Genomic DNA, 24,456 nt, shown 5'->3' with positions numbered 1-24,456 from the left:
CCAAGCCTGCAGGAGGACGTCCAGGGACAGGCTGCGCCGCATTGAGGCATTGCGTGTGACAGAATGGGCTCCAACCCAGGATAGTACCCGGGGGGTTGTGCATCTGGAGGTGGGAGGATGGGTACTGAGGGGGGAGGATGGGTGAGGGGGGAGGATGGGTGCTGAGGGGGGAGGATGGGTACTGAGGGGGGAGGATGGGTACTGAGGGGGAAGGATGGGGACAGAGGGGGAAGGATGGGTACTGAGGGGGGAGGATGGGTACTCAGGGGGGAGGATGGGGACTGAGGAGGGAGGATGGGTACTGAGGGGGGAGGATGGGGACAGAGGGGGGAGGATCGGTACATGAGGGGGGAGGATGGGTACTGAGGGGAGAGGATGGGTACTCAGGGGGGAGGATGGGGACTCAGGGGGGAGGATGGGGACAGAGGGGGGAGGATGGGGACAGAGGGGGGAGGATCGGTACTGAGGGGGGAGGATGGGTACTGAGGAGGGAGGATGGGGACAGAGGGGGGAGGATGGGTACTGAGGGGGGAGGATGGGTACTCAGGGGGGAGGATGGGGACAGAGGGGGGAGGATGGGGACAGAGGAGGGAGTATGGGGACAGAGGGGGGAGGATGGGTACTGAGGGGGGAGGATGGGTACTGAGGGGGGAGGATGAGTACTGAGGGGGAGGATGGGTACTGAGGAGGGAGGATGGGGACTCAGGGGGAAGGATGGGGACTCAGGGGGGAGGATGGGGACAGAGGGGGGAGGATGGGGACAGAGGAGGGAGGATGGGTACTGAGGAGGGAGGATGGGGATAGAGGGGGGAGGATGGGGACAGAGGGGGGAGGATGGGGACAGAGGGGGGAGGATGGGGACTCAGGGGGGAGGATGGGGACAGAGGGGGGAGGATGGGGACAGAGGGGGAAGGATGGGGACAGAGGAGGGAGGATGGGGACTCAGGGGGGAGGATGGGGACAGAGGGGGGAGGATGGGGACAGAGGGGGGAGGATCGGTACTGAGGGGGGAGGATGGGTACTGAGGAGGGAGGATGGGGACAGAGGGGGGAGGATGGGTACTGAGGGGGGAGGATGGGTACTCAGGGGGGAGGATGGGGACAGAGGGGGGAGGATGGGGACAGAGGAGGGAGTATGGGGACAGAGGGGGGAGGATGGGTACTGAGGGGGGAGGATGGGTACTGAGGGGGGAGGATGGGTACTGAGGGGGAGGATGGGTACTGAGGAGGGAGGATGGGGACTCAGGGGGAAGGATGGGGACTCAGGGGGGAGGATGGGGACAGAGGGGGGAGGATGGGGACAGAGGAGGGAGGATGGGTACTGAGGAGGGAGGATGGGGATAGAGGGGGGAGGATGGGGACAGAGGGGGGAGGATGGGGACAGAGGGGGGAGGATGGGGACTCAGGGGGGAGGATGGGGACAGAGGGGGGAGGATGGGGACAGAGGGGGAAGGATGGGGACAGAGGAGGGAGGATGGGGACTCAAGGGGGAGGATGGGGACAGAGGAGGGAGGATGGGGACAGAGGAGGGAGGATGGGGACAGAGGAGGGAAGGATGGGTACTGAGGGGGGAGGATGGGTACATGAGGAGACTCAATGAGAAGAAACTGCATGGACTCAGTGTGGTTACCCTGACACTCGCTCACAGGTTGATGGGAACCATACTGTGAGTGACCCTGCCAGTAAATCATCCGTCCAATGCTCTGGCGTCCATGGGAATGGAGAGAGGTTGTGTGGAGATGCTCAGCTCCGACACCAGGGTAGTGTCGTGTCTTTGGCATCATTAAAGTGAAGACTGTTATTTTATCAAATAAATTCTTTGTAATTATTATTACGTGATTAAACTAATCATGTAAATGTAATTAACTAGGAAGTCGGGGCACCACGGAAAATCTTCAGATTACAACGTTATAATTTTCCTAATACTTTTCCTAAAACTCTTCAGATATTTTAATCTGATCAATTAGTCTTCTAATTAATGAATTATTATTTACCTCATGTTAGCTGAAGAGGATTTCTTCAGGAGGAGTTTTTATTTGTAACAGTAGAAAAGGGCTGTTCCCTGACGCCAGATCATGTCTGTGTTCACGGGGGTCGGGCCAATGACTTGGTTCAACTTTAAAGGGAATGCAATTCTCTTTCATTAAAGGTTTAACATCACCTTACAACATTTCACAAATAGTTGCATCTTTACTCATTCATTTTATACAATAATTAGACGCAAACCTCATAACGGAGGCTCCTGTATAAACAGAGTTATGGTAATGTGGCTGTATTGTCTTTCATGAGGTCACAAACATGAAACAAAACGGACCGGGTCGTAGCTGGCTTCTCCACCGACCGTTTACACATTCTCCAAAACATGGAAATTGTTCAGTCCTCAAGTTCTGTGATGTAGAAGAATGTTCCTTTGTTCTACTGTGAAACTCTCTCTCGCTATACTGCATGGCCAGAAGTAGAGAGTCTCCTTCAGGAATTTACGACCTGAGATAACAGAACCTGGGTGTAGGAGAGAGAGAGGTGGGGGATGCCACGATCTATACCCAGAAAGGGCCACGTCATGACAGTAGCATCCATAAAGCTCCTGTTTGCCCCAGAGTCCATGAGCACCCGGAGAGATTTAGATGTGTCAACCCACAGCAGGATAGAATGGAGAGGAGTATGAGTAATTGGAGATGGGTAGACTCCCTGTATGGCCCACAAGCGTACACATACCTACTGATGAGCCTGGGTTTTTACGGGACATGTGGATATGTAATATCCTTTAGTAACACAATACAGACAACTTTTGGAGCGTAAACGTTCCTCAGGAGACAATCTTGCCCTGCCCAGTTGCATGGGCTCTGGCGGAGGAGAGTCGACAGTCCTCAATGATAGCCCCTGGCTTGGCTTCACGGGTAACATCAGATTCTCTCGGGAATGGAAGAGTCGGGGACATCCGGGATTCTTTGGGGGCGAGGAGGAAACCGTGGACGAGCGCATGTGGCCGGGAACGGACCTCCTCTTCCTGCTGCGTTCCCATAACCGCCCATCGATCCTTATGGTCGAGGTCCATGGGGAGCTCCTGAGCTGTGAGCTCATCTTACTACATGATTCCATATGTGTTATTTCATAGTTTTTGATGTCTTCCCTATTATTATACAATGTAGAAAACAGTAAAAATAAAGAAAAACTCTGGAATGACTAGATGTGTCCAAACTTTTGACTGGTACTGTATCTATCTGCTGGTTTTGAGCCATGGATTTGCAGATTGACTGACAGGTCAACTCTTTTTGGTTTTGGCTAATTAGCTGGCTAATGTTTTTGTTTGAAAAAAAATACATCTGGACACAGTATCAGCTTTTGTTTCACCTGACTGCCAGTTCATGATCTTTTGAGAACATTATGTGAGGAGTCACTTGAGGCGTGAGAGGAATGGGAGATGGAGGAATACAGTGCTGAGGCAGAGGGCTCGTAGTGAGGACAACTGGCTACAATTCTGAACTTTGTGTGGTGAGCTTTCTGGTGCCCAGAGCTGCCGAGGCATTAACCAACATGCTTCACAGAATGGAAGAGGAGAAGTCCAGTGGTTATATGACATGGTTCTCAGACTTGCCCTGTACAAAATCATCAGCAGACTCCCATCATCCACCATCTATCATCCTCTGACCAGGTCCCTCCGCTCAAGCCATGAACATCAGCAGAGGATGCAACATTCAAAGACTTGGCCTCTATTGGTTCACCTGACCTGTCATAATATATTGTTTGTATTCTTTTTTTTTTTGTCTTGACACGGTCAAACAACTCCAGCATAAGAAGGCAACTTCTTTCTAATTTGGCACACAGAAACTAAAGGCCATGAGTAATTTGGTCAAAATGAATGGCACCGATTGGCCTATAGATGGCGCTGTTATAAGCAGTCTCACTTAAACCCTCATATTTGCTGCCCCATTTAACTTAGACTAGAGACTTGAAACTTTGTATGTAGGTGTATTTTCTCATGTTGAACAAATTTGCCTCAAAGACCCATAATGTCTGTCAGGATAGATTTTTGATAAATCATGTTAAGTTTGGCATTGATATCTTAATAAATAAGGAAAGTATTAACAATTCCCTTTTGTGACTACGTAAAGCTACTGCTTAAAATATTAATAAAAAATCTTCTTCTCCTGGACTAAAAGTCAGATTCACTTCAAATTTGGTCTTTGGACTCATCACAATAGTCCCTAAAGAGTTTGAGAAAATAATGTTGATGCATTCAAAGATGGCCACACTATACAAGTAGATACATATTAGCACATATGCTAATATGCTAAAAATACTTCAAATCTTCTTCTCATGAAACATAAGTCCAAATGACACCAATGGAATGTCGGGCCATGGTACATATCTTAACGTAGTTTGAGAAAAACTGAGGGATTTGTCAAAAGATGGCTAAGTTATTGACAAATCAATAATCTGATTTTACGTGTGTATTTAAACCACTGTAAATTCACTCCACAGTGGCCTTTCAACTTGAAACTTGTCATAGCTATCATGGACGTGCCTAAGATTAACTTGGTATTGGTATCTAAAAAAAACAAGGAAACTATTCAAACTAATTATTTGCATATGTAACGCTTACGCTCAAAATCATATTTTCCTCATGAACCATACATCAGATTCACTCCAGATGTTGTATTTAGACTCATGATTGAACATAAAGGAATAAGTTCCCATATGATAGAGTACTTGCTTTGTTATCTAACTGATCTTTTGTACTTTTTTGTCATCATGTGAACCCCGTTCATTGCTTCTCGCAGCTATATTTTGTATGTTTGTTCTTTGCTTATGAAGCACTTTGAGATTTATATTCTGAAAAGCGCTACAGGAGTTTAAGAAATTACAATAATTATTATATGCACTGCACTGCTTTCTGACAGACTTCCAGCAGGGGCTTTGTCGCTTTCACTAGCTAGTAGAGAGATCTTTCTGTCTCCTGTAGCGGTGTTTATATGTACATGCAAGCAGTTGCCCCCTTCACACTGATACGGAGACACACAACAGCATGGCGAGCCGGGGAAGAGCACAGAGTATTCTTCACTCATCAACAAAAACTAAATTATCATGCGTAGGATTCCTGCGGGTTTTATTTATTACTTTTATACACACGGCGCAGGCGAACAAACAAGGTGAACAAACATTATTTATTTTTTTATTCCTGGCGTGATAAAATATCTTCTAGATTTTACTCTAGCTTGGTTGTAGCAAGGGAGCCACTATTTACTTTTGTGTCGCTAGCTAGTTAACTTCTTTGGTTAGGTCATTTAGTTGGTGGTCTGAACAATTATTTTTTATTTCCATCGTCTCTGGTGGCTTATTGCTTTATATGGGTAGTTGGTTACCTACAGTGAACTTGCCAACTCAACACAGAAAACAAACATTTGCTTGCTGACTTAGTTAACGCCATGATTCTAGCTAGCAAATATTATAGACTTAAGTTCTGTTTTACTACCTCTAACCTTATGGGTTAGGACACAACTAGTTTATATTATAGACTCAGTTCTGTTTTACTACCTCTAACCTTATGGGTTAGGACACAGCTAGTTTATATTATAGACTCAGTTCTGTTTTACTACCTTATGGGTTAGGACACAGCTAGTTTATATTATAGACTCAGTTCTGTTTTACTACCTTATGGGTTAGGACACAGCTAGTTTATATTATAGACTCAGTTCTGTTTTACTACCTTATGGGTTAGGACACAACTAGTTTATATTATAGACTCAGTTCTGTTTTACTACCTTATGGGTTAGGACACAGCTAGTTTATATTATAGACTCAGTTCTGTTTTACTACCTCTAACCTTATGGGTTAGGACACAGCTAGTTTATATTATAGACTCAGTTCTGTTTTACTACCTTATGGGTTAGACACAACTAGTTTATATTATGGACTCAGTTCTGTTTTACTACCTTATGGGTTAGACACAACTAGTTTATATTATAGACTCAGTTCTGTTTTACTACCTTATGGGTTAGGACACAACTAGTTTATATTATAGACTCAGTTCTGTTTTACTACCTCTAACCTTATGGGTTAGGACACAGCTAGTTTATATTATGGACTCAGTTCTGTTTTACTACCTCTGCGTTAGACACAGCTAACTAGGTAAACTACACAGTAGCTAACTAGCTTGCCAACTAAGTAAGCTAGCTTGATAACTTCACTAACTAGCTAGGTTTAGTTAACGTTAGAGATTACCAGATAGCGACGACTGTACAAGTCAAAATAGCCCCTGGCTTGTCTTCGCATGACTTAGCCAGCCGGTAATGTCAGTAAGGACACCCTGTTATGATGTTACGCTAGCTAGCTTGAGAAGTTAGACCATTTTTAACTAGCTAGGTGGCTAGTAAATGTATATTTTTCAAATAGTTGCTCGGCAGATAATGTTGTCAGTTGGGTGATAATGAACCGACATTTTGCTAGCATAAACTATAGCTAACTACGATGGTCAGTTACCTAGGTAACGCCGTTAGCAAGTTACGGTAGCTATTTGTCCTTAGCTGACATCAAACTCAAGTTATCAGTCAAACAAATTATCAAGATACTAGTTAATTAGCTAGTAATTGTAGAGAATGATCACAAATTAGAAACGTTGTGTCAACAATATTCTCTAGAAGTTATCTTCTGACTAGTTAGCTAAATCAGCTAGCTCGCAGCTAACGTTGAGCTAACTCAGTTGTGAAACGCTAGCTAGCTAGCTAGCAAGCTACTGTAACAGAGAGCCTGACAGCAACGACTGGTTGGATTATTTAACCCGATCAGTCCGGAGATCCCAGCAAAAATCAGCTTTTCATCAGCTTTTCATTTATCTCCATGTCCAGTCCTTATATTTAGTAACACCAGAGTGCTAATTACACCATGGAGGAGGGGGGGCTCTGTATTGAGTGCACAACATTGTAATAGTAATTTAAACAGTAAAAATGTATGACCTTTTTAATGTGGCATGAACACAACCAGTCATGATATTTTCATCTGATTGTCAAACAAATCACTTCAAAAAAAGTAGGCTACTTGTGCATGTTCATCCACTCCAAAAATAATTCCAGCATCCATACTGCATGTGTACTTGTGCCATTTGATGAATGTAAATAGACATCAGTTACAAAACACCAAAGGCGTCTTGCTGACAAATTTACCTTATCTTTTATTTTTTTGTAGCCTGAAAAGTTAGGACACCTGAAATGGGGCTGAAACTTGACCTTGTGTGTTAAGGACGGTCACCCTAACACACAAGGTCAATTTACTAGACTAGGCAACCGTGTGTATTACCAGGAACTTAAAACAGGCCTACCGTTAGCAGTAAAAAAAAATAAAAAATAGGTTGGTAAACTCTGTATACGCTCCCCTATACTTTCAATGCATTTTGTCTGAAAAAGGTGGGTAAACATTGTTTACTTGTGTTTACCCTCCACTAGACCTGCACCACTTCCGGTAGCCTACCTTCTCAACCAAGGCAATTTTAAACACGCTAACACACACAGAATAGGTAGACTACATTCAATATAATATTTGAGTTGAAACCAAAAACACAGATGGTGTGACATTAAACACGAACCCTCCTTTCCTTATATTAATGACAGTGTTATTTGTCAATAAAGCATTTAACAATTGAATTAGAACATTGAACTTAAACCCTGTACCAATCCTGGATCTTGGAGAAAACAGTTCTCGTGGGCAGAAGAACTCCTTACCTTCTAACGACTCTGGTATAGTTTGTGAGGGTCAAAGGGCAAAACATGCGTGTTCGTGAGTCTCGGCTTTAAGATGGCTTTTTAATAGTTTGTAGCTTTAACCGTTTGGATTCTACAGACGTTTCTGTGTAAAAGATCTGGGCCCGGGCTCCTTGGCATCAAAACTGTCATTAAAAATCTAATCTGCATCTAGCTAGTTTGGTTGGGGAATTTTAAAAGTCAGATTGTGCAGATGAGGCATAGAAAGTAGTTGTCATCAGAGGACAAGACGTTTATGTTTGGGCCATCAGCATTCATTAAAAACCATACCTTGACACCATGGAAAGCAGCGGCGACATGCACCCTAACAAATCTGAGGGGTTACAAGGTGAGCTGTGAGGATGGCTAGGGGGTGGTCTGGAGGGGGGGCATGGCCATTTTTCCCACAGCTGAAACAGCTTTTTTCCCCTGTAATCTAGAGCCAAGATATTTTTCTGCATATCTAAGCATACCTCTTGAGCTGTCTCCTTCCTCCTGACTGGTAGTTTTTTTTTTTTTGTCTTTCATGAAACTAAATATGCATCTCTCCTCAAATCTGGATAAGAGATTGAAAGGAATGTGAGTCCTATTTAGTTATTGCTTGCTTTTCTAAAGTCTACCAACCTTGCCAGCTAAGATGGTTAGACAGGCTAGATGGTGAAGTGTGATTCAACACTCCAGAGAACACGTTTCCACTGCTTCAGAGTCCAATGGCAGCAAGCTTTACACCACTCTAGCTGACGCTTGGCATTGCACATGGTGATCTTAGGCTTGTGTGCGGCTGCTCTGCCATGGAAACCATTTTCATGAAGCTCCCGACGAACAGTTTGTATGTTGACGTTGCTTCCAGAGGCAGTTTGGAACTCGGTAGTGAGTGTTGCAACTGAGGACGGATGATTTTTACGCGTTTTAGCACTCTGCTGTTCTTTTTTGTGAACTTGTGTGGCCTACCACTTCACGACTGAGCCGTTGTTGCTCCTAGACGTTTCCACTTCACAATAACAGCACTTATAGTTGACCGGGTGAGTTCTAGCAGGACAGAAATTTGACGAACTGACTTGATGGAAAGGTGGCATCCTATGGCGGTGCCACGTTCAAAGTCACTGAGCTCTTCAGTAAGGATTGTGTGCTCTATTTTATACACCTGGCAGCAACGAGTGTGGCTGAAATAGCCAAATCCACTAATTTGAAGGGGCGTCCACATACTTTGGTGTGTGTGTGTATATATAGTGTAATTCGATATTAAACAGACTTATGGCAGTAGGTGGATTATAGCATCATTATTCATGTAAACACCGTACTCTGCTTATCTTAATCGTTGTGAGGTCGAAGTAAGCTGATTAAAACACCTGGTTTTCTGAGCAGTCTTTCGCCATGTAAACGGCTTAATCGTCGTTCCAGCGGTGTATTTGATCTGCGCATTTGCCAGCACTGGGTAGCACAAGCCTCCCTCTTATGCGCGAGTTGAAGTGAGTTTTGGAAAAGCTGAAAGAATGCATCATATATATATATATAAATAGTTTTCACATAAAAACGATCTATATCCGAACTCAGAATCAAAAAAAAGTCTTTGCAAAAAATATCATGGTCACTGACTGGTACAGTATGTTTATTTTTGATTGGATATTTTCTGCATTTTATAAAAAGTCCCCATCAATAGCCTGATATTTAGATGTGTCCATGGAAACAGGATTATTAGGGAAATCATTCTTCTTGCAAAACATGTAAACGTTTTAAACAATTATTCTAACCTGACTATCCACAATAATCGCATTATTGTGTGCATGTGCTCATTCATAGCCTGAAATGGCAGCTTCTTAGTAGCTAGTTATTTGGATGGGAGATTGGGAACCAATCTGGGTTAGCTAAAGCTAATTTCCTGACATTGGTAGGTGGCTAGTAGTGTTACATAGGAAGAAGAGACAAATATTGTGATGCCTCTGATGGGAAGCGAGAAAGTCTTGTTGTATCTGTTGAATACCAATTAGTCATTCATTTAAAAGGCTTTGTAGGCTAGTTTAGGCGTATGGTGTGATTCACACAGGTGTATCACGCCACAGGTGAAGGGGCGGGTCCCTTGCCCTCGTCGCGGTTACTTTGTGTGTCATAAACCCTTCAGGATTACACCAGCAGTGACTCATGTTGAGTTAGGGAAGCAGCTGCAGAGGGCAGTGCCTCTCAGTCCTAACTGGGTGTGACAATTCATTTCCTCATTTGTTGAATCTGTCATTGAATTGTCATTTAAATAGGAATAGTTATTTTTTTTTTTACGCTATTGTCAATGTAGGCCTAATGTGGTTAATAATTTAGTATTACTGTAATAAGTAGGCTGTCATAGCTCTGTCTGAGATGTCTGGGCTCGGTAACCTGGGTTGTCCCTCTGCAAGTCTGTACACTAGAACAGAGCAGTACTTAACGTCTTGGTCTGTAGATCACATGTTCTTTCACACAGACACAGACCTGATGATTGTTGTTGTGCCTTCTGAGAGGTCTCTGACGTCACTATGAATGCTGCGCTGTTTCTGTTCTTGATTTGGATAATGCAAACCATTGGCTGGGCTGTGCCAGGCCTGAGGCTGGGCTGTGCCAGGCCTGAGGCTGGGCTGTGCCAGGCCTGAGGCTGGGCTGTGCCAGGCCTGAGGCTGGGCTGTGCCAGGCCTGAGGCTGGGCTGTGCCAGGCCTGAGGCTGGGCTGTGCCAGGCCTGAGGCTGGGCTGTGTCTGAGAGAGAGAGTGAGTTCACTGTCTTGCTGTTTCTAGCAAATTTGTCCTGGGATATAAACATTGGGTTGTTATTTTACCTTAAATGCACAAAGTCCTCTACTCAGACAATTAATCCACAAAGAAAACGGTATACTGAATAATTTCTAGTCATCTCTCCTCCTTCCAAGGTTTCTTTTTCTTCTTTGGACTTTTTATGACGATTGGCATTTAACTTTAATTATAAGGTGCATTACCACAACTGACCTCAGTTCATCTTTCAATCACCCATGTGGGTATACAGTTGAAGTCGGAAGTTTACATACACCATAGCCAAATACAGCCGTGACCAAAAGGTTTGAGAATGACACAAATATTAATTTCCACAAAGTCTGCCGCCTCAGTGTCTTTAGATATTTTTGTCAGATGTCACTATGGAATACTGAAGTATAATTACAAGCATTTCATAAGTGTCAAAGGCTTTTATTGACAATTACATGAAGTTGATGCAAAGAGTCAATATTTGCAGTGTTGACCCTTCTTTTTCAAGACCTCTGCAATCCGCCCTGGCATGCTGTCAGGTAACTTCTGGGCCACATCCTGACTGATGGCAGCCCATTCTTGCATAATCAATACTTGGAGTTTGTCAGAATTTGTGGGTTTTTGTTTGTCCACCCGCCTCTTGAGGATTGACCACAAGTTCTCAATGGGATTAAGATCTGGGGAGTTTCCTGGCCATGGACCCAAAATATCGATGTTTTGTTCCCCGAGCAACTTAGTTATCACTTTTGCCTTATGGCAAGGTGCTCTATCATGGTGGAAAAGGCATTGTTCGTCACCAAACTGTTCCTGGATGGTTGGGAGAAGTCGCTCTCGGAGGATGTGTTGGTACCATTCTTTATTCATGGCTGTGTTCTTAGGCGAAATTGTGAGTGAGCCCACTCCCTTGGCTGAGAAGCAACCCGATACATGAATGGTCTCAGGATGCTTTACTGTTGGCATGACACAGGACTGATGGTAGCGCTCACCTTGTCTTCTCCGGACAAGCTTTTTTCCAGATGCCCCAAACAATCGGAAAGGGGATTCATCAGAGAAAATGACTTTACCCCAGTGAAGAGCACTTTTTGCCAGTCCTGTCTGGTCCAGCGACGGTGGGTTTGTGCCCATAGGCGACGTTGATGTCTGGTGAGGACCTGCCTTACAAAAGGCCTACAAGCCCTCAGTCCAGCCTCTCTCAGCCTATTGCGGAAAGTCTGAGCACTGATGGAGGGATTGTGCGTTCCTGGTGTAACTCGGGCAGTTGTTGTTGCCATGCTGTACCTGTCCCGCAGGTGTGATGTTCGGATGTACAGATCCTGTGCAGGTGTTGTTACACATGGTCTGCCACTGCGAGGACGATCAGCTGTCCATCCTGTCTCCCTATAGCGCTGTCTTAGGCGTCTCACAGTACGGACATTGCAATTTATTTCCCTGGCCACATCTGCAGTCCTCATGACTCCTTGCAGCATGCCTAAGGCACCTTCACGCAGATGAGCAGGGACCCTGGGCATCTTTCCTTTGGTATTTTTCAGAGTCAGTATAAAGGCCTCTTTTTTAGTGTCCTAAGTTTTCATAACTGTGACCTTAATTGCCTACCGTCTGTAAGCTGTTAGTGTCTTAACGACCGTTCCACAGGTGCATGTTCATTAATTGTTTATGGTTCATTGAACAAACATGGGGAAACAGTGTTTAAACCCTTTACAATGAAGATCTGTGAAGTTATTTGGATTTTTACTAATTATCTTTGAAAGACAGGGTCCTGAAAAAGGGACGCTTCTTTTTTTTGCTGAGTTTATATGATGACATGCAAACCATTGCTGAATGTTGACATGCAAACCATTGCTGAATGTTGACATGCAAACCATTGCTGAATGTTGGTCTGAAAATCTGATCAGGTTATGTTGATGTGAAGAGGAAATTCTGTCAACAGGCTTGCATCATTCCTTCTTTCCTCACAACTCTTTGTGACTGGAGGGTTAATCATGTCTGAATTTCTGAATCGGATCCATTTCCAGGGAGCTACTAGTTACTTGGCCAATTCACCCTGGAACTCGGGCTAGTGTGGCCCAAATGGCAGTGGCATCCTATTTATTCCCTTATGGTACCATTACTTTAGACTACGGCCCATAGGTGTCTGGTCCACTAGGTAAGAAGTAGTTTACTGTAAAGGAACAGGGTGACACTTGGGACACTGCCTGCATGTCTGATTCAGATCCATCTCCAGCAGCCTGGTCTCATAGATTAGACGTAACATAGTAAATCTAAAATATACACCAAATTAGTATGATATGGTTACTTAACGCAAACATCTAGCAACCCAAACGTTGCGAGTTTGAATCTCCTCACGGACAACTTTAGCATCTAGGGTATGTGGGACGAAATCGTCCCACCTACTCAACAGCCAGTGGAATCCCGTGGCGCGATATTCAAATACCTTAGAAATGCTATTACTTCAATTTCTCAAACATATGACTATTTTACACCATTTTAAAGACAAGACTCTCGTTAATCTAACCACACTGTCCGATTTCAAAAAGGCTTTACAACGAAAGCAAAACATTAGATTATGTCAGCAGAGTACCCAGCCAGAAATAATCAGACACCCATTTTTTAAGCAAGCATATAATGTCACATAAACCCAAACCACAGCTAAATGCAGCACTAACATTTGATGATCTTCATCAGATGACACTCCTAGGACATTATGGTATACAATACATGCATGTTTTGTTCAATCAAGTTCATATTTATATCAAAAACCAGCTTTTTACATTAGCATGTGACGTTCAGAACTAGCATACCCACCGCAAACTTCCGGTGAATTTACTAAATTACTCACGATAATCGTTCACAAAAAACATAATTATTTTAAGAATTATAGATACAGAACTTCTTTATGCAATCGCTATGTCCGATTTTAAAATAGCTTTTCGGCAAAAGCACATTTTGCAATATTCTGAGTAGATAGCCCGGCCATCACGGGCTAGCTATTTTGACACCCACCAAGTTTAGCCCTGACCAAACTCCGATTTACTATTAGAAAAATTGGATTACCTTTGCTGTTCTTCGTCAGAATGCACTCCCAGGACTTCTACTTCAATAACAAATGTTGGTTTGGTTCAAAATAATCCATCGTTATATCCAAACAGCGGCGTTTTGTTCGTGTGTTCAAGACACTATCCGAAGGGTGACGCGCCCGGCGCGTATGGTGACAAAAAAAATCTAAATATTCCATTACCGTACTTCGAAGCATGTCAAACGCTGTTTAAAATCAATTTTTATGCGATTCTTCTCGTAAAAAAGCGATAATATTCGGACCGGGAAACCCTGTTTTCGTTCAAAGACTGAAAATCTAAAATGGACTCTTCAAGTGCACGCGCGCCCCCGTCTCATTGTTCTCAGATCGACCACTTACCAAATGCGCTACTGTTTTTCAGCCATGGGCTGCAAAGTCATCATTCAACGTTCTGCCGCCTTCTGAGAGCCTATGGGAGCCGTAGGAAGTGTCACGTTACAGCAGAGATCCTCAGTTTTCAATAAAGAGAGTGTAGAAGGCCAAGAAATGGTCAGAGGGCACTTCCTGTACAGAATCTTTTCAGGTTTTTGCCTGCCATATGAGTTCTGTTATACTCACAGACACCATTCAAACAGTTTTAGAAACTTTAGGGTGTTTTCTATCCAAATGAAACAATTATATGCATATTCTAGTTTCTGGGCAGTAGTAATAACCAGATTAAATCGGGTACGTTTTTTTATCCGGCCGTGCAAATACTGCCCCCTACCCTAGAGAGGTTAATTAGAAACTTTTCGACTACTTACAATGTTTTTTTCATTTTTTTGCTACTTCGCATCTACTTAGCATGTTAGCTAACCTTTCCCCTAACCCTTTCATCATACATTTTGCAAATTCGTAATGTAATACGAAATGGGTGATGGACATCCACAATTTGAATACATACCAAATGAAACTTGTAACATATCATAATAAATGGAGTGTCTCGGATTTACATACAGAATAATACGAAATGTTTTGAGACCAGGTTGCTTCCAGGGAGATAGTAGTTGTTGTCCAAATGAACCCTGGAAGTGACATGTAACTCCTGACTCATTTGAAGTATTTCTCTTGTCTTCACAGCATTTATACAGTCAGACACAATCCTCGAGGTGCTACACTTTGGAGAAGGAAGTCTCTTACAGGTAAGACACAGTTCATCTCTTTAAGCAGCCAGTTCACCTTTTTTTGTGAAAATACTTGTTAATTTTCTGACTGGAGGGTCCTCTGTTTGTACCGGCTCAGTAAAGCTGTCTGTTATTGTGTAGTAGGTTGACTAGTTGGTATAGAAAGAGCCATGGCTGCCTCCCAAATGCATCCTATTCCTTTGCCTGGCTACCTAGACTCCTTGCTCCAGCCAAACACAACATCACGTCCACATTAGTTTCTTCTCCTCAATCTGAGTACCTCTTCGTTCCTCCACCGAATGCGGACACATTCAGGGACGTCTGATTGGTCCAGAAACCGATGGTTTTGGGCCAGAGCCAGAACACACATGGTTAAAGCGGCGGTTTGAAAGCGTGTCGTTGGTTTTGATACTCTGATTTGGTTAGAGACGTTCCGATCGCTGATGACTTTGTTTTAGTACGACGACACTCGTCGCCATAAACTACTTCGATGATGGCCGTCTCAGACTGAAGTCTTTAACGAAAGACAGAGCAGCGATAATAATTTAGTGTGAGTCGTCAGGTTACTCTATTCTAGAGCATTCTTTAGGACCAGAGTGCTATGGGCACTACATAGGGAATAGGGTACCATTTTGGGACATAGAAACAGTTGTATCTCACATTTCTTCTATCCTGGTGGCATGGGGGTGCATCCCAAATGGCATCCTATGGCCCTATATAGTACACTACTTTTGACCAGAGAGCTCTGGGCACTATATAAAGAATAGGGTACCATTTGGGGATGTAGACATGGTTTAATTTTGACCAGCAGAAAGAAGCGCTGATAGATAGTAGATCAAACTGGCCTACACTGGATTTCGCTCACTTGGCAGCTTCCCACACACACACACACTCCCCACTCATTCATACAGAAGGATACTCATTACTGAGTCAGAGAGATGCCCTGCCAGTGGGGAATACTGCTGATATACAGGCTCTAAATATGTTTTTGGAGTTCATACAGTCCATATTCACTCATATATTAACTTGTGTTCCACATACAGTCCTGTTTCACACTTCAAAGATAATAAGTTCTCCTGATTTTTAACAAGTTTTGCATTTTTAACATCAACTTTTGTTGCCTTTCAGAAGCTTTACTAAAACGTATCATGATTGTTTTCTTCTCTTTGCAGACAGAGTCTGACTTTGATCTAAGTTTATATAATCGAAAAAGGTAAGTTGTCTATTTTTGGCTTCTTCAATCAAATGTTCGTCCCCCCCCCCCCTCAATTATCCAGTTGGACCTACAAACAGACACATCCCAGCATGTGTTTCACATTAGAAAGGCCATGCAATGCTTGTTGTGGGATGTGAATCTGCAATTAGATAAACTTACCTGTCTTATTACCGTGTTTGTTACTGGAGTTGTGAATCTGCAGTTAGATAAATTACCTGATGCACTGACAGCCTTTACAAAAAAAAAAAAAGATTGCAGTTTTGAAACTGCAGTCGCTTGTGGTGTTTTGGACGTGGTAATGGCAGAATAACTGCAGTCGCTTGTGGTGTTTTGGACGTGGTAATGGCAGAATAACTGCAGTCGCTTGTGGTGTTTTGGACGCGGTAATGGCAGAATAACTGCAGTCGCTTGTGGTGTTTTGGACGCGGTAATGGCAGAATAACTGCAGTCGCTTGTGGTGTTTTGGACGCGGTAATGGCAGAATAACTGCAGTCGCTGTGGTATTTTGGACGCGGTAATGGCAGAATAACTGCAGTCGCTTGTGGTGTTTTGGACGCGGTAATGGCAGAATAACTGCAGTTCTACTACACTCTAACTGCTATCTTCTTTCGTAAGAACGGTTTGACTTTTTAGTTCTATACCAGTATTTTAATGTTTAGTTTGTTAAATGTGTTACGCAACTTTTTACCATGTGTATTACAGGAATCTGCCAGTAGGTAAATGACCTAGCTTGTTACCATGTGTATTACAGGACATGTGAAACTGGCAGTAGATAAATGACCTAGCTTGTTACCGTGTGTATTACAGGAATCTGCCAGTAGATAAATGACCTAGCTTGTTACCATGTGTATTACAGGAATCTGCCAGTAGATAAATGACCTAGCTTGTTACCGTGTGTATTACAGGAATCTGCCAGTAGATAAATGACCTAGCTTGTTACCATGTGTATTACAGGAATCTGCCAGTAGATGTGGATTGAATAGAACCAGTGGTCTAGATGTGTCCAGTATTTAGTTATATACAGTGTAGCGTGTTTTCTTCTTTTGACTCTATACTCCAACATTTTGATTTAACATCCAAACTTTTGGAGTATAGAGCCAAAAGAAGAAAACACTATGCTGCACTGTCTCAATAATTACAGGGGGCACTGAATACTGGTGCTGACTGTCAGCTTTAATTGGAAGGTATTTTCATACATATCGTGTGAAACGTTTAGAAATTACAGCACATTTTGTACATAGTGGCCCCATTTTAGGAATCCAAACAAATTCACATATGTGCAGTAAAAGTGAAGTATTTGGACCCATATTCATAGCATGGAATGACTACATCGATCTTGTGACTACAGATTTGTTGGATGCATTTGCTGTTTGCTTCGGTTGTTTCAGATTATGTTGTGCCCAATAGAAATTAATGGTAAATAATGTATTGTGTCATTTGGAGTCCTTTTTATTGTAAATAAGAACACAATATGTATATAAACACTTCCACATTCATGTGGACGCTACCATGATTACTGACAATCCTGAATGAATCTGAAACACAACCAAAACAAACAGCAAATGCATCCAACAAATCTGTAGTCACAAGATCGATGTAGTCATTCCATGCTATGAATATGGGACCAAATACTTCACTATTTATTACTTTAATACACATCCCAGTACCAAAGTAGCCACCCTTTGCCTTTGATGACAGCTTTGCACACTCTTGGCATTCTCTCAACCAGCTTCATGAGGAATGCTTTTCCAACAGTCTTTTTATTTTATCTTATTTCACCTTTATTTAACCAGGTAGGCTATTTGAAAACAAATTCTCATTTACAACTGCGACCTGGCCAAGATAAAGCAAAGCAGTGCGACACAAACAACAACACAGAGTTACACATGGAGTAAATCAAATCAAATCAAATGTATTTATATAGCCCTTCGTACATCAGCTGATATCTCAAAGTGCTGTACAGAAACCCAGCCTAAAACCCCAAACAGCAAGCAAAGCATGTGAAAGAAGCACGGTGGCTAGGAAAAACTCCCTAGAAAGGCCAAAAACCTAGGAAGAAACCTAGAGAGGAACCAGGCTATGAGGGGTGGCCAGTCCTCTTCTGGCTGTGCAGGGTGGATATTACAGAACATGGTCAAGATGTTAAAATGTTCATAAATGACCAGCATGGTCAAATAATAATAATCATAGTAGTTGTCGAGGGTGCAACAAGCACGTCCGGTGAACAGGTCAGGGTTCCATAGCCGCAGGCAGAACAGTTGAAGCTGGAGCAGCAGCACGGCCAGGTGGACTGGGGACAGCAAGGAGTCATCATACCAGGTAGTCCTGAGGCATGGTCCTAGGGCTCAGGTCCTCCGAGAGAAAGACAGAAAGAGAGAAAGAGAGAATTAGAGAGAGCATATTTAAATTCACACAGGACACCGGATAAGACAAGAGAAATACTCCAGATGTAACAGACTGACCCTAGCCCCCCGACACATAAACTACTGCAGCATAAATACTGGAGGCTGAGACAGGAGGGATCAGAAGACACTGTGGCCCCATCCGATGATACCCCCGGACAGGGCCAAACAGGCAGGATATAACCCCACCCACTTTGCCAAAGCACAGCCCCCACACCACTAGAGGGATGTCTCCAACCACCAACTTACCGTCCTAAGACAAGGCCGAGTATAGCCCACAACGATCTCCGCCATGGCACAACCCACTCCGCCATGGCACAAACATACAGTCAATAACACAATACAAATAACAAAAAGTCTATGCACAGTGTGCGCAAATGAGGTAAGGCAATAAATAGGCCATAGTGGCGAAATAATTACAATTTAGCAGTTTAAACACTGGAGTGATAGATGTGCAGAAGATGAATGTGCAAGTAGAGATACTGGGGTGCAAAGGAGAAAGAAAATAACAGTATGGGGATGAGGTAAGTTGGATGGGCTATTGACAGATGAGCTATGTACAGGTGCAGCGATCTGTGAGCTGCTCTGACAGCTGGTGCTTAAAGTTAGTGAGGGAGATAGGAGTCTCCAGCTTCAGAGATTTTTGCAATTCGTTCCCGTCATTGGCAGCAGAGAACTGGAAGGAAAGGTGGCCAAAGGAGGAATTGGCTTTGGGGATGACCAGTGCAATATACCTGCTGGAGCGCGTGCTACAGGTGGGTGCTGCTATGGTGACCAGTGAGCTGAGATAAGGCGGGGCTTTACCTAGCAAAGACTTATAGATGACCTGGAGCCAGTGGGTTTGGCGACGAATATGAAGCAAGGGCCAGTCAACGAGAGCATACAGGTCGCAGTGGTGGGTAGTATATGGGGCTTTGGTGACAAAACGGATGGCACTGTGATAGACTGCATCCAGTTTGTTGAGTAGTGTTGGAGGCTATTTTGTAAATGACATCGCTGAAGCCAAGGATCGGTAGGATAGTCAGTTTTACGAGGGTACGTTTGGCAGCATGAGTGAAGGATGCTTTGTTGCGAAATAGGAAGCCAATTCTAGATTTGATTTTGGATTGGAGATGCTTAATGGAAGGAGAGTTTACAGTCTAACCAGACACCAAGGTATTTGTAGTTGTCCACATATTCTAAGTCAGAACCGTCCAGAGTAGTGATGCTGGACGGGCAGGCGGGTGTGGGCAGCGATCGGTTGAAGAGCATGCATTTATTTTTACTTGCATTTAAGAGCAGTTGGAGGCCACGGAAGCAGAGTTGTATGGCATTGAAGCTCGTTTGGAGGTTTTTTAACACAGTGTCCAAAGAAGGGCCAGAAGTATACAGAATGTTGTCGTCTGCGTAGAGGTGGATCAGAGAATCACCAGCAGCAAGAGCGACATCAGTGATGTATACAGAGAAGAGAGTCGGCCCGAGAATTGAACCCTGTGGCACCCCCATAGAGACTGCCAGAGGTCCAGACAGCAGGCCCTCCGATTTGACACACTGAACTCTATCTGAGAAGTAGTTGGTGAACCAGGCGAGGCAGTCATTTGAGAAACCAAGGCTATTGAGTCTGCCGATAAGAATGTGGTGATTGACAGCGTCGAAAGCCTTGGCCAGGTCGATGAATACGGCTGCACAGTATTGTCTCTTATCGATGGCGGTTATGATATCGTTTAGGACCTTGAGCGTGGCTGAGGTGCACCCATGACCAGCTCGGAAACCAGATTGCGTAGCGGAGAAGGTGCAGTGGGATTCGAAATGGTTGGTGATCTGTTTGTTAATTTGGCTTTCGAAGACCTTAGAAAGGCAGGGTAGGATAGATATAGGTCTGTAGTTTGGGTCTAGAGTGTCTCCCCCTTTGAAGAGGGGGACGACCGTGGCACCTTTCCAATCTTTGGGGATCTCAGACGATACGAAAGAGAGGTTGAACAGTCTAGTAATAGGGATTGCAACAATTTCGGCTGATAATTTTAGGAAGAGAGGGTCCAGATTGTCTAGTCATGCTGATTTGTAGGGGTCCAGATTTTGCAGCTCTTTCAGAACATCAGCTATCTGGATTTGGGTGAAGGAGAAATGGGGGAGTCTTGGGCAAGTTGCTGTGGGGGGTGCAGGGCTGTTGACCAGGGGTAGCCAGGTGGAAATTATGGCCAGCCGTAAAAAAAATGCTTATTGAAATTCTCAATTATTGTGGAGCTTCAGTGCAGTGGGCAGCTGGGTGGAGGTGCTCTTATTCTCCATGGACTTTACAGTGTCCCAGAACTTTTTGGAGTTTGTGCTGCAGGATGCAAATTTCTATTTGAAAAAGCTAGCCTTTGCTTTCCTAACTGCCTGTGTATATTGGTTCCTAACTTCCCTGAAAAGTTGCATATCGCGGGGGCTATTCAATGCTAATGCAGTACGCCACAGGATGTTTTTGTGCTGGTCAAGGTCAGTCAGGTCTGGAGTGAACCAAGGGCTATATCTGTTCCTGGTTCTACATTTTTTGAATGGGGCATGCTTATTTAAGATGGTGAAGAAAGCAATTTTAAAGAATAACCAGGCATCTTTTACTGACGGAATGAGGTCAATATCCTTCCAGGATACCCGGGCCAGGTCGATTAGAAAGGCCTGCTCGCTGAAGTGTTTTAGGGAGCTTTTGACAGTGATGAGGGGTGATCGTTTGACCGCAGATCCATTACGGACGCAAGCAATGAGGCAGTGATCACCGAGATCCTGTTTGAAGACAGCGGAGTTGTATTTGGAGGGCAGGTTGGTTAGGATGATATCTATGAGGGTGCCCATGGTTACGGATTTGGGGTTGTACCTCGTGGGTTCATTGATCATTTGTGTGAGATTGAGAGCATCAAGCTTAGATTGTAGGACTGCCGGGGTGTTAAGCATGTCCCAGTTTAGGTCACCTAACAGTACGAGCTCTGAAGATAGCTGGCGGGCAAGCAATTCACATATGGTGTCCAGGGCACAGCTGTTGGGCAGTAAGTCCATAGCAAGTTTCTGACTTGTTATTATATATATTTATTTATATTTATATATGTATAATAGACTTGTTTCTGGAAAGGTGGATTTTTAAAAGTAGAAGCTCAAATCGTTTGGGCACAGACCTGGATATTAAGACAGAACTCTGTTATAGTTAGGGATGGATATTTGATATGATTCAGATACGGCTAGGACAACCGGTTTGGCAGAGTGTGCTAAAGCAGTGAATAAAACAAACTTAGGGAAGAGGCTTTTAATGTTAACACGGTTGCAGAAGTCAACAAATGAGAGCGCCTGGGGAATGGGAGTGGAGCTAGGCACTGCAGGGCCTGGATTAACCTCCACATCACCAGAGGAGGAGTAGGATAAGGGTACGGCTAAGGGCTATAAGAACTGGCCGTCTTGTACGTTTGGAACAGGGAGTAAAAGGAGCACGTTTCTGGGCGCGGTAGAATAGCTTCAAGGTATAATGTACAAACAAAGGTATGGTGTGAATACAGTGGAGGTAAACCTAGGCAATGAGCGACGACGAGAGAGATATTGTCTCTAGAGACATCAATTAAACCAGGTGAGGTCACCGCATGTGTGGGAGGTGGAACGAGGGTTAGCTGAGGCATATTGAGCAGGGCTGGAGATCTCTACAGTGAAATAAGACAATCACTAACCAAAGGGCATATTGACATTAGGGAGTGGCATGCGTAGCAGAGTGATCATAGGGTCCAATGAGTAGCTGGATGGGCTGGAGACACTGCGATTCAGACAGCTAGCGCGCCGGGGCTAGCAGGCTAGAAGAAGGGCCTTAGAGGGACGTTGCGACGGAAGAAGTCTGTTGTAGCCCCCTTGTGCGGTTACGTCGGCAGACCAGTTGTGATGGATCGGCAGGGGTTCGTGTAGTAAAAGGGTCCAGGCCAATTGGCAAAATAGGTATAGTAGCCCAAGGAGTGGCTGATGAACCTCTTCCGCTAGCCGGGAAATGGGCCTAGCATAGGCTAGCTCCAGGCTAATTGGTGCTTGCTTCGGGACAGGGACGTTAGCCAGGAGAAGCCAATCGGATAGCAGCTAGCTAGCTGCGATAATCCAGGTGAAGAGGTTCAGAGCTTGCGGTAGGAATCTGGAGAAAAAGGAGTCCGATAAGCTCTGGGTTGAATCACGCTGTGCAGACTGGCAGGAGTTGTCCGGGCTAAAGGTTAGCTGATGACCGCTAGCAGTGGCTAGCTGACTAATAGCTAGTAGCTAGTTAGCTGGCTAGCTCCTGTTGGGGGTTCCGGTTTTAAGTAAAGAAAATAGCAGATCCATACCACGTTGGGTGAGGCGGGTTGAAGGAGAGTATGTTGAAACTGGGGTTAAGAAAAATATAAAAAATATATTTGAAGAAAAAAATATATAAAAAGATATATAAAAATATATATATTTTTTTTTTCCCAAAGATATATATTTTTTTAATATATTTTTCTTACGGGACATGGGACACGACAAGACAAAGATAAAAGACGCCTGACTGCTACGCCATCTTGGAGAGGAAAGTCTGGCATTCTCTCAACCAGCTTCATGAGGAATGCTTTTCCAACAGTCTTGAAGGAGTTCCCACATATGCTGAGCACATGTTGGCTGCTTTTCCTTCACTCTGCGGTCCAACTCATCCCAAACCATCTCAATTGGGTTCAGGTCGGGTGATTGGGGAGGCCAGGTCATCTGATGCCGCACTCCATCACTCTCCTTGGTCAAATAGCCCTTATACAGCCTTGGATGTGTGTTGAGTCATTGTCCTGTTGAAAAACAAATGATAGTCCCACTAAGCGCAAACCAGATGGGATGGCATATCACTGCAGAATGCTGTGGTAGCCATGCTGGTTAAGTGTGCCTTGAATTCTAAATACATCAGACAGTGTCACCAGCAGAGCACCATCACACCTCCTCCTCCATGCTTCACGGTGGGAACCACACATGCGGAGATCATCCGTTCACCTACTCTGCATCTCACAAAGACACGGCGGTTGGACACAACCACAACACTCATCAGACCAAAGGACAGATTTCCACCAGTCTAATGTCCATTGCTCGTGTTTCTTGGCCCAAGCAAGTCTCTTCTTATTGGTGTCCATTGGTAGTGGTTTCCTGCCAGCAATTCAACCATGAAGGCCTGATTCACACAGTCTCCTCTGAACAGTTGATGTTGAGATGTGTCTGTTACTTGAACTCTGTGAAGCATCTAGTTGGGCTACAATCTGAGGTGCAGTTAACTCCAATGACCTTAACCTCTGCAGCAGAGGTAACTCTGGGTCTTCCTTTCCTGTGGTGGCGCTCATGAGAGCCAGTTTCATCAAAGTTCTTGAAATTTTCTGCATTGACTAACCTTCATGTCTTAAAGTAATGATGAGCTGTTTTCTCTTTGGTTATTTGAGCTGTTTTTGCCATATTGTGGACTTTGTCATTTACCAAATAGGGCTATCTTCTGTATACCACCTCTACCATGTCACAACACAAGCTGATTTGCTGAAACGCAAACAGAAGGAAAGAAATTCCTTAAATTAACTTAAGGCTCGTCCCCTTTTTTTCAATTTTCGCCCAAAATGACATACCCAAATCTAACTGCCTGTAGCTCAGGCCCTGAAGCAAGGATATGCATATTATTGGTACCATTTCAAAGGAAACACTTTGAAGTTTTTGGAAATGTGAAAGGAATGTAGGAGAATATAACACATTAGATCTGGTAAAAGATAATACAAAGAAAAAAAACCAACTGTCTTTTTGTATTTTTTTTGTAACATTTTTGAAAAGTAAGAGAAAGGCACTAATGTATTATTCCAGACCAGTTGCAATTTAGATTTTGGCCAGTAGATGGCAGCAGTGTATGCTCACAGTTTTAGACTGATCCAATGAACCATTGCATTTCTGTTCAAAGTGCTCTATCAAGACTGCCCAAATGTGCCTAATTTGTTTATTAATAACTTTTCATGTTCAAAACTGTGCACTCTCTCCTCAAACAATAGCATGGTATTATTTCACTGTAATAGCTACTGTAAATTGGACAGTGCAGTTAGATTAACAAGAATTGAAGCTTTCTGCCAATATCACGTCTACGTTCTTGTTACTTACAACCTCATGCGAATCGCATTAGCCTACGTTAGCTCAACCGTCCCGCAGGGGACCCACCAATCCTGAAGAAGTTTTAACAAGGCACACCTGT

General features: G+C 43.9%; 1 protein-coding gene across 4 annotated transcripts in view; it reads left to right on the top strand.

Moving 5' to 3' along the window:
- Nucleotides 1-4,932: 4,932 nt before the first annotated feature.
- tmem131 (transmembrane protein 131) overlaps nucleotides 4,933-24,456 on the top strand; it is a 168,310-nt gene continuing 148,786 nt past the window's right edge. For 3 of the 4 annotated variants that reach the window (XM_045697496.2, XM_045697497.2, XM_045697494.2), the window contains exons 1-3: nucleotides 4,934-5,149; nucleotides 14,605-14,666; nucleotides 15,821-15,861. In XM_045697496.2, the coding sequence (XP_045553452.1) occupies nucleotides 5,026-5,149; nucleotides 14,605-14,666; nucleotides 15,821-15,861 (227 nt within the window). In that variant the 5' untranslated portion in view covers nucleotides 4,934-5,025. Of the gene's footprint in view, nucleotides 5,150-14,604; nucleotides 14,667-15,820; nucleotides 15,862-24,456 lie in introns of all 4 variants that reach the window. The other variant, XM_045697495.2, reaches the window with a different exon arrangement.

Source organism: Salmo salar, chromosome 16 (genome assembly GCF_965601325.2).
Source record: "Salmo salar chromosome 16, fSalSal1, whole genome shotgun sequence".
NCBI classification, from domain to species: Eukaryota; Metazoa; Chordata; class Actinopteri; order Salmoniformes; family Salmonidae; genus Salmo; species Salmo salar.
Note: the sequence above shows the minus strand (reverse complement) of the source record. Positions and strands in the feature narration are given on the sequence as shown.